The sequence below is a fragment of the Peromyscus leucopus genome, chromosome 6 (genome assembly GCF_004664715.2).
Source record: "Peromyscus leucopus breed LL Stock chromosome 6, UCI_PerLeu_2.1, whole genome shotgun sequence".
NCBI classification, from domain to species: domain Eukaryota; kingdom Metazoa; phylum Chordata; class Mammalia; order Rodentia; family Cricetidae; genus Peromyscus; species Peromyscus leucopus.
Genome location: NC_051068.1, coordinates 633,648 through 645,104, shown reverse-complemented (window position 1 = coordinate 645,104; position 11,457 = coordinate 633,648). Strand labels below are relative to the sequence as shown.

Genomic DNA, 11,457 nt, shown 5'->3' with positions numbered 1-11,457 from the left:
CAGCACCAAATATAAAGATGTCTGGTAAATATCTTTCAAATAAACAATACAGGAGGGACACGTGAAAACAACATTCACAGGAATGTATGGCATAAATAAAAATATTTTAAGTGTAAACACTAGTGGAGAGATGGATGTCATACAAAATAACATACATACATATTTTTGTAAGATGAATAAAATTTGGAAATCAAACTGTAGGGGAGAAACATGCCAAGACATACATACATATGAGTGTATGTAAACATATATATACATTTATATATGAATATATACATAAATATGTGTATGTGTCATAAATATGTCTATGTGTTTATATTCCTGAAAACCCAGACCTTAGTAGACCCCCATACCTTAGCACAACTGACTCCATGATGGAAGTACCATTCAGTCCATAGAACTCAGCATGTAGACAGTACCACCTCCCAAAGCTAAAACAAAGGATTAATCCATCAAAGTACATAGTTCTGGAAAAGTTTCTAAACCTTGCTTTTGCCCTCTTTAGTTCTGATTCTGGTTAACTATTCTTGTTAACTGAAGTATGTCAATCCAGTATGTCAACACAGAATATGGGTTTTGTGTTTAAAAGCTCACCCTAAGAAAGGCTCAATGCTACACTGGACTCCTAATCATCCAAAGCAGTCACTGGCCAGTTAATAAAGATGTTCTATCAGCTTAAACCTATGATTAAGCAGTCTTCCCTGATGAATACCTTACATCAAGCATATCATTACTTTCTAGTTTTCCTCAAACTACCATCCCCACAGGTACCCTCCCCCATATCCTCATACCCTCATGCCCTGGGCAACACCCTCCAACTGTGCTCTTTTTTTTTATTTATTTAATTTAAAATTTTAACATGTGCACACACACTCGCACACTCAGAATGATCTGCCTGGGGGGGGGAGGCTAACTATGCCTAAGGGGAAAATGAAAAATAATAAAAAAAAAAATTCGTGTCGGTTTTCATTATTGTAGGCAATTATGTCCACATCACTTACAAAGCTATTGCCAAATCTGTCCAGGGAAGCAAAGTTTGAAAGGGGGGCAAAATCTTGGGGAAAATTCAACAGTGGCATAGCAGAGCTCTCAATATGAGAAAGCTGACATAATGTGGACTTCTGCTGTGAAGTTTCTCTGCAAAATATGGGAAGAGGTTTGTCGATGGGCAGAAAAGAAGAGAGGGTGGTGTGAAGTAGGCTTTTGCAGTCAATATTCCTCACAGTATTGTGCAGGGTCATCAAGAAAATGCTTATTAGTCTTTCTCTGAAACCAGTTTCAGAACTTTTCCAATTGCAATGGTCTTACCCTCATCTCGTAAGGTAAAGCGTCCCATCTGAGGGAAGTCTTTAAAGGTCTCCAGACAGATGGTCCCTGCTGTCCTCAAACTCGCAATGCATACTTGATCCTGTTTCACAAAAAGGGGTCGAGTCTTACTTTTTTCTCCTGATTTTTTGTCTACCAAGCAGATTAAGGCTGTTATTTCGACTTCCTCGATACAGGTATGAATATGCAACACCGCATTATAGCTGGGCAGATGATGGATTTGTGCTCTATAATCACTATCTGGGCATCAAATGTGCATCCAGAATGACAAAGATTATTAAGATCACAAAGGATGAATCCTGGAAGAATCTCCTCTTCTTCAATTCCTTTCAGTCTGATTTTGAGGTTTTCCCCTGGGGCTACAGAATCCGTTTCTACATCATCAGAAAGTATCCCAAGAACTTCCACATTGTGCTTATTTGGCATCATTATAAGCTGCTGGCCTTTACAAATAGATCCAGATTCCAGCTTTCCCAGGACCACAGTCCCCATATCCTTGTACTTATCGACAATTGGCAGCCTGATTGGTCCAACAACTGATCTATTGAAGTTTGGCAAATTATCCAGATATGGAATAAATGGTAAGCCAATGTACCAAGGACAGAAATCTGATTGCTCTTTGAGATTTGCTCCCGTCAGTCCTGAGCAGGGCATAAAATGAATGTCCTTTTTTGGATTGAAGCCAACTTTTTTCAAGAATGGTACTAGTTTCTCTTTACATTCTTCATATCTCTCATTACTCCAGTTCACGGTTGGATCATCCATCCTATTAATAAGCACGATTAAGTGTTTGACACCCGCTGTCCTTGCCAACATTGCATGTTCTCTTGTCTGTCCTCCTTTTTCAAATCCGGTTTCAAACTCTCCTTTCCTGGCCGAGATTACCAGTACAGCCAAGTCGGCTTGAGAGGCACCACCAATCATATTTGGGACAAAACTCTTATGGCCAGGGGCATCTAGAATTATAAAATGCTTCTTTTCGGTTTCAAAATAGGCACGACCCACTTCTACCGTTTTACCCTTGTCTCGTTCCTCCTGATTTGTGTCTAAGGCCCAAGACAAGTACCAGGTTTCTCTGTTTTTTTCTTTAGCTTCTCGTTCATATTTCTCAAGTGTCCTTTTGTCCACCATTCCAGTCAAATACATTATTTGCCCTCCATTGGTTGACTTGCCCGCATCGACATGCCCAATGAATACTACATTTACATGTTCTTTCTTAGGAGCACCTGGGGGTGCCACCACCGACTTGGGTTTTGGTATTTCTTCTTCTTCCTCCATCATTTCTTGGGTACTTTCCTCTGGTGGCCTTCCATCTCCTGAGGAGCCACCCCCGGGCTCTGATTCACTTATTTCTTCTTTGTGCTCCCATGATTCTTCTGGGGACATTTCTGTCTCTCCATTTTCTACAACAGGTTCTGAAAGTTCCATGCTAACAGCTGAATTTGAACCTTCACACAATAATGACTGTTCTTGAGAAGCCTCCACAGGTGCCTGTTTCCAGGAGAAAGGAGAGAGCTGTCATCAGCAGGCACAGCCTGAAGGTTGTTCTAGGCCCTCCCTCAGCCCTTTGACAGCTCTCCTCATACAAACACCAACCACAGACAGTCTTGATAACAAGGAAACAGGCCACATACCTTATGGACCAACTGTGCTCTTTACCCTGGATCATTTACCCTTTCCTCTTGGCCTCCTCCACTATTTCACAGCTCCTTTGCTTGCTGTGTTCTTACTACCTGTTGCCTGTTGTCTCTCCCCTCTCTGTTTATGCTTCTCTGCATTTTATATCCAGGACAATGTGTTCCCTGATTGCATCACACTGTCTTTGCACAGCCCAGCTTCTTAGAATGTGGGTTTTTGCAGCTTCATCACATTTCTCTGATTCCAGTGCTCTCACAGCTTTGGATCTCATTTCTGTTCACATTAATCATGAGAAAGTGGCAAGTCTTTAAAAGTTACTGAAACCCATTAACAACCCCCCAACAATATGAGGTAAAACTTAACAGTCCCTCCCAGAGGGAAAAGTCTTACCACCTTCACCACCGCTGGGCATGGTGGTGCACATCTTTAATCCCAGCATTTGGGAGGTAGAAGCAGGCAGATCTCTGTGAAATTGAAGCCAACCTGGTATACAAATCCAGTTCCAAGACAGCCAGGGCTGTTACACTGAGAACTCCTGTCTCAAAAAACAAAAAAAAAAAAAAAGAAAGTTTTAGCACCTACCATACCCCCCCACTACCTACCACATCTCTCTCTCTCTCTCTCTCCTCTCTCTCTCTCTCTCTCTCTCTCTCTCTCTCTCTCTCACACACACACACACACACACACACACACACACCATGCACAATGCTCACATTATACACACATATCACAGCATGTCAACCTACAACATCATATAACATACACATCACCTACTATATCACATACACACTAACTCACCTATCACACTACACCACACACACACACATCACCAACAACAACTCTTACACACACACACAAAGTTAGTCATGGAGATATCGGTGCAAGCTTTAAATGTATAAACTCCAGCAGCTGCCTCTCCTAATTAGCTTAATGCACCCTTCTTCCAGCCTTTGAGTGCCTTCTGTAATTCTTTTTTGGTTTTTTTGTTGTTGTTGTTTGTTTGTTTGTTTTTGTTTGTTTGTTTTTTGAGACAGGGCTTCTCTGTGTAGTTTTGGTGCCTGTCCTGGATCTTTCTCTGCAGACCAGACTGGTCTCAAATTCGCAGAGATCCACCTGGCTCTGCCTCCCAAGTGCTGGGATTAAAGGCGTGCACCACTGCTGCCTGATCCCTTCTGCAATTCTTTACTCTCTTTTGACACTGTTTCTAGCACCAATTGATGTCATTTTTATGTATCCCTTGTGTTTCACTTCTAGCCTAGTGCACTGTATTTCTCTTCTTATTTCTGCTTACAAATGTCCATACATTCAAGTCCACTCTACACATTAGGCTCATTCTCACTAGAAAAAGAAAAAGTTTATTCCTAAATATTCTTATTCTCTTGACTAATGGTAAAATGAAATTGTTGCCTTAATTTTATTTTGGGGGAAGTGGGGTTGAGACAGTTACACTCTGTAGACTAGGCTGGCCTGGAACTCATGATGCAGTACAGGCTGGCCTCAAGCTTGTACTTGCATATGCTTGGACTCAGCATTCTGAATGCTAAAATTACAAACCCGAGTTTACCACACACAATTTTATTTTTTGATTGTTCATTGTTAGTGTTTAAAATACAAAAGGTTTTTCTATATTGGTTGCATATTAAGACACTGTTCAACTCTTTATTAGCTTTGATAGTTTGTTTGTTACCTTAGGGTTTTTTAAACACAAAATCGTGTCAACTACAAATAGTAAAGTCTTGAGTTTCTTTCTTGTTTGTGGACATTTATAATTTCTTTCTTTTACCTGAGTACAAGATTGGGTACAAGTTGAGAGACCAAGGGTCCTTGTGTTGTTCCTAATCTTAGGCACAAAATCAATGGTCATTCAAATATTAAGTATGACATTACTGACTTTTCAGTACTTTCATAACAATAATTTTAATGAATAAAACTCAACGAGTTTCATAAATAGATGAAAATCTGCCCTTTTATTTTGTGCAACCTTGGAATTAATCCATGCCATCTATGACCCACAGCGGCATTGTCAAATTTTGATTTAGTATCATAAAAGACAAGGAAGTGCCCTGATTCTTCCTTGAAAGTTTTTTTTTTTTTTTCAACTTAGAAAGAAGGGAGCGTGTGTGGAGAACAAAAGAAACAAGGAAACAAAAGAAAAGAAAGGATGTTTATCTCTGCCGTTAATAATGTTGTTTGAGTCCACCCAACTTCCTTCCTCTTCAAGACCCTCTCTAGGGGATGCTGGGTTTCAGCCCAGGTGAGTCTGCATCTGGTAGGTGACTCTGAGGGACAGTGGCGTCATCCTTCCCCTGGTCAGAATCTACCAAGGGAGGGGCCGGAAGGGTCTTTACTAAGGGCGGGCTAGGAGGGAAGGCAGCCCTGGAACTCAGCGGCAACGCCCCTTTGCTATATTTGTCTCAGCTTGGATTCCAGCTGCAGGCAACCTGGATCCCAGGCAGCAGCAGTGACAGAGACCGGACAGGACTGCACACAGTTCGCAGCCATCGCTGAAGGTGGATGGGGAGGAGCTAGGAGGCGTGAGAAAAGCGGGGAGCTGGACACAGAGCGGGTGAGTACCGGCAGATGTCCTCGCCAACTCGGGAAGATAGCGGGTGGGAGGCGACTTAATTGCAAGGGTCCTGAAAGCGCCCTTCCCAGAACTGGTCACCGTCCCCAGAACAGATGAGAGGCTTCAGGGATCGGTGTGGGTTACTGAAGCTTACTCCAAATTTTAACGTTCAAGAAGCAAGCCAGCAAATTTCTCCTCCACCCTAGTGAGTCTAAACTGTAACCTGAAACTTGTGTGGACACTGGGGTGTCATGTGAAAGTTATGCCACTTTTAGGTAAAGTTAAGGGGAGCTTCGTCCTAGTCCCCTACTTCCCAGATATGCTTCTCCTCTTTCCTAGCTCTCTGTAAACACTACAATTGGGTCCTTGGTATCAGACCCTGGAGGTACTTGGTACAAAATTAGTCACTTTGAAGTGTTTCGGGAAGTCCTTTGATTCACTGATGTAACAGAGGTGCAGAAGCACAGGCACTAACTCCAACTGCTGCAGCCTTGACCTTTGCACATCTGCAATTGAGGTTGGATTTTAGCCAAGGTCCCTGTTTCTGGGCCCTCCATTCCTCTTCATCTAGCATCCCGTTTTTTACTTCTTTGTCTCTAGACTCCTGCCAATCTTCCCCAAAGCCTTTCTTGTCTTACTGTTTTTGGACAAGCATCAGAGAGCTGAATATTGACTCCTTGTTTGCTATCCCCTCATTGAGTGTCAACATCCCATAAGCCACACATCCCTACTGTGCCCTGTAATCCTACATAGGAAGTTGATCATGTTTAGTTTAATTTCAGGAAGACAAAGTAACTGTGAGGGAGGCAAGAAGCCTCTCCACCCCCACATTACAACCTTGAGCCACTTGTGTTACCTTTAGAAGATACTTCAGCCCCCAAATGATTCTCCTAGTAGTTGCCTCTGGAGGCTCCTAAATGAAGGTATTAATTTTCCTCCCATTTCCTGGAGTTAAAACAAACAAGCAAATAAAACAACATCAACAACAACAACAAAAAACCACTTGCCATGCCTACCATAGTGTTTCCCTAGCTATAAATGCCCTGTCTCAGCGGGGAAGCAAAGGGAGTAGAGAATGGAGACTTCCTCTGAACTAGTTGTGTGGCATGAAAGGTGCTTTTCAGCAACTGACCCATTTCTCTGCTCTTAGGGTCTCTTTTGTTATAAATTCTCTTAGCAAGGCTTAGTGTCTTACCTCTCATCCCAGCACTCAGATGATGCAGGCAGAGGACTAGGAGTTGAAGACCGAACTTGACTACACAGCAAATTCCAAGTCTTCCTGCTCTGTCTTAAAAAAAAGCAAATAGGTGCTGGGCAGTGGTGGCGCACACCTTTAATCCCAGCACTCAGGAGGCAGAGCCAGGCGGATCTCTGTGAGTTCGAGGCCAGGCTGGGCTACCAAGTGAGTTCCAGGAAAGGCGCAAAGCTACACAGAGAAACCCTGTCTCAAAAAAACAAAAAAACAAAGAACAAAAACAAAAACAAAAACAAAAACAAAAAAAAGGCAAGAAAATAAGCTCAAAGCCTTGATGCTTTTTATTTTTAATTTTTGTTTAAAAAAATTAAAGTGTAAAATAATTACCCTGGTAGGCAGCCCATATTTGGAGTCTTCAAAACTGTCTAGTTCTGTTGCTATGTTACCTGTTCTGGATAAAGACTCAGTTTTCTGGTGATGGTTATAAATGGTCCGTCCCTAATTTATGAATGGCAGTTCCTATACTGCAGCTTATAGTCCAGGTAGTCACCCAAATGTGGAAGTGTCAACATTGGCTAAAGTTTCATGATTGTAAGTTTCAAATCTGCAACCTTGTGGACTCATTTTTTCCCTGACTGCATCATTCTTTGATCCTCTCATGGTGTCTTGATTTCTAGTTCTGCTCACTTAAAAGTGAGCAAATTCCTCACGAACTCCCAACTCGGGGATTGTCTGCTCTGGGGAAGATTTGCTATTTTACTATCTAAACTCCAGATTCTAGAGTGCCATTCTGTCACTGTTGCTCTGGCAGTTATTAGACTTTTCTCTGTCTTACTCTGGATCAATGTTTAAAGAATAAGCTTATTTATGAATCATGCAGCTTTCTCACTTTGCCTTTCTAGTTTGGAGTCAAGCTATATTTCTGTGCTCATGTGCATTTGTGCAGCCGGGGATCACCACCCTGTTGCTGCTATGAACAGTGAATGGCAGTAACTATTATCTGTGTTGAGTTTGAGGGACAATAGAAAAAAAGATGCTTTTTGCATCCTGGCAATCTGCTACTTGCCAGGAATCTGAAGCACCGTTTAACTGCCGCCCAGGAGTCCCCTCTGCCCTCTCATTGTGTACTTTTCAAGAGAACAGCCTAGAGGGGTTATATTTTACTTCCAAGCCTATACTATGAACAGAGATGTAATTCCTCCTTCATTTACATGTTTTGGCTACCGGGTACAGACTCCTGTTTCTAGGCCTCATATTTACCACTGAATCTAGTCCTTTTCCTGCTGAATATCAAAGAATTTCCCAAGCAAACTAGTAACTTAAAATTTTAAGTCTAAATATTGCCAAAATTAAAAAGCTGACTTTAAGGCATACAATGAGGCAAAACAATGAAAATATCTAAGATCAGTTTAGAAGGGTTTTATTATTTTTAATGATTTATTGTTATTATTATTATCATTATTATTATTATTTATATTCCCAACCGCAGTTTCCCCTCCCTCTTCTCCTCCCAGCCACTCTCCCCCACATTCCCTCTGCCTGCCTCCCATCCCCCCATCCCCATCCACTCCTTTGTTTCTATTCAGAAAAGGGCAGGCATCAACCCAACATGGTATAACAAATTGCAATGAAAATAGGCACCATCTCTCCTAGTAAGGCTAAACTAGGTAACTTGGTAGGAGGAAAGGGTCCCAGAAGCAGGCAACAGAGTCAGAGACAGCCCCTCCTCCCACTGTTAGGAGTCCCACAAGAAGACTAAGCTACACAATTGTCACATATATGCAGAGGGCCTAGGTCAGTCTTGCAGGCTTCCTGGTTCTTGGATCAGTCTCTTTGAGCCTCTGTGAACCCAGGTTAGTTAATTCTGTGGGTTTTCTTACTGTGTCCTTGACCCCTCTGGCTCCTTCTCAGGATTCCCCCATAATGTTTGTCTGTGGTTCTCTGCATCTGCTTCCATCAGTTGCTGGATGAAACCTCTCTGATGACAGCTGGGCTAGGTACAATCTATGAATGTAGTAGAATCTCATTAGGCATCATTACACTGACTTTTTTTCCCAGTAGTGTTTGGTTCTATCCTAGGTCTCTGGGCTATTCATCCTCTGGGTCATGGTGTTGCAGGCAGTGTCAGGGGTGGGCTCCCTCTCACGGCACAGGTCTCAGGCTAGACCAGTCATTGTTTGACCCCTCCCACAATTTCTGCTCCACATTTAGCCAGCACATCTTGTAAGCAGAACAAATTGTAGGTTGAAGGTTTTGTGGCTGGGTTGGAGTCCCAGTCCTTTCACTGGAAGTCTTGCCTGGTCACAGGAGGTGGCCAGTTCAGATTGCATATCTCCCATTGCTAGGAGTCTTACCTAGGGTCACCCTTGTTGATTCCTGGGAATACACATTGCATGAGGTTTCTACCTCACCCCAAAATGCCCTCTTTTTCTAGTTGTCTCTTCTTATAACCACCCCACGTGATCCCTCCTGTTACCATCCCCACCAGTCTCCAGTTCACCCATGAAATCTATTCTATTTCCCCTTCCAAGGGAGATCCAAGTGTCCCTCCGCTAGCCTTTTAGGAATGTTTTAATCCCATGTTATTTTGCAAACTGGATACATTGGCTTTTCAATTCCTCACTGCTGGAAAGCATTATCATTTTTCTTCAAAATAGTTTGAAGAGTATTCTTTAAAAATTAACTGAAGTCATTGGGTGAGATGGCCTGTTTTTTACAATAAAGCTTTTATAAACCAAAGTAAGCTGTGTTTGATTTCTATCCTAGATTTACCTATATGTACAGTTTCCATGACATTTATGGTCTGAATTTCAGCTCCTTAAAAACAACTTTTTAATGAATTACTATCTAACACCACTTTAACACATTAGTGTCTACGGAAATTTAAAGTAGTATTCAATTTGACAAATGACTACAACTAGCTTACTATTGTTCTAAAATACATAATTCTGTTATGGGGAAAACATAAAGAACCATAAATGTTCCAGATATTTCATTGAAGTGTTATTTCGTTAATGTCATGTTTGACAGTTAGAAAAAAGAAAACAAAGTGAGTTTAGAACACTTGTGGTTTGTGGGTATGCCAAGTGGATATTGTTGTATTAAAATTAAATGCTGTCTGATCTTTCACTTTTTCTTTTCATAGCAGATGTTCATAAGTGGGGAAAGTTCCTTTCTATATGAAAACTAAATAAAAATGTTGTGTGATTGCCTTATTTTAGATTATTTTTGTAGGTAAATTTAGAAGTCTTTACTTTTGCTTTGGTTTGGTTTGCTCAGTTCCTCAGTAGGCCAAAGAGTTTCTAAGGCAAACTAGTAAATTAAGAATTTTTTTTAGAAGCTTACATCTAAATATTTCAAAAATAAAATAGCTGTCTTGAGGGCAGCATCTTGAGTCAAAGTAGATGTCTAGAATCTGCTGGTACTATTGAAGCATTCTTCCAATATGCAAGAAAATGTTCAGTTCCTTGCCCAGTCTGACTTTTAAAGCACTGAGGTTGTGAAGAGGAGAAGCAGTGAATGCAAGGCTGCTCCAGATGCAGTGTTTTTTTTTTAGCTCAAATTTCTACTGGCAATGTATTCAAATTTTAAATTACAGAATTAATAATTCTTCAGTTTGGGTCAACTTCTTTATGATTTGTTATCCATTTTGTGTACATAAAATATATCTTGATCTTTACCAAACTGTTGAAAATCTTCTTTAGATCAATTTGTTTACATATCAGTGACTAGCTAGAAGATGAATATGGTTGTGTGCTCTTAAACAGTTCGTGACTGCTAATGGGCCTTGGATGCTGATTTATGTTTCCTCATTTTGTACTAATCAAAGTTCCTCTTCTCTGCTTTATAAAAATGAAGAGTTATACATGTGAGATCTATCTATCAGTGGTACCAGATTCTTGCAAAGGGAATATATAGATCAGATGACAAGATGACACATTAAGGAAGAATGATTATTGCCCAATACAGTTGTCAGGCAAGCGAAGAATATATTTAGGAAGGAAAGTTTTTGAAAACCACCACTTCTTTTGTTCTATCTTTCAGGCCAGACTGAATGTGCACTGTGGCTGTGTTGTGCAGTTCTCACCACTTTTGTCATAACCACTGCTTCTTTCCACATCTCCTAAGATATCCACTCCTTCAGTAACAGGAACCAGAACAATGTATTATTAACACTGTTATGATTTATTATGTGGGTGCTCCCAAGGTTATCCCAAGCATGCAGGGAAACATGCTGGCATGCTGGGCAGATGCAACAGTGAGCTGGCAGGTGACCCACTCCACTGGGTTGTGGACATTCACAACCCAGATGCTACATCCATGAGGAAATGGTTTATTATAATAGAGAGATGGAGAGAAGATAGGAAGAAAGAAGAGAGAGAGAAAAAGAGAGAGAGGAGATGGAGGGGGTGCACACCTCATGGGAGTGGAGGGAGAGGAGAGAGAGAGAGAAAAGGGACAGAATTTTTTCTTTAAGAAGAGATTTTTTACATCAGTACACAGGGTGGCACCAAGGGGTGGAATCAGAATATTAACATTTCTCCATTTTGATTATTATAAAAAGAGGTGAGTTATGAGAGCAAGTAGGGGAACAAAGATGCTGAATTCTTGAGGCTACTTCAAGTTGGAAAGGGGTAAAGTGGGGGGTGGGGGTGACCCAGGAGTTACATATGGTGGGAGGCATGAGTGAAGAAGTATTGTTAGCTGTCATCGTGGAACTCTATGGCATGAA

General features: G+C 41.2%; 1 protein-coding gene across 1 annotated transcript; it reads right to left on the bottom strand.

The window, feature by feature from the left end:
* Positions 1 to 907: 907 nt before the first annotated feature.
* LOC114686254 (eukaryotic peptide chain release factor GTP-binding subunit ERF3A-like) lies at positions 908 to 2,813 on the bottom strand. The gene is given in 2 exon segments (XM_037206502.1): positions 908 to 1,530; positions 1,533 to 2,813. Coding segments are annotated over 2 exon segments (1,497 nt in total). The 5' UTR covers positions 2,755 to 2,813; the 3' UTR covers positions 908 to 1,255.
* Positions 2,814 to 11,457: the final 8,644 nt, after the last annotated feature.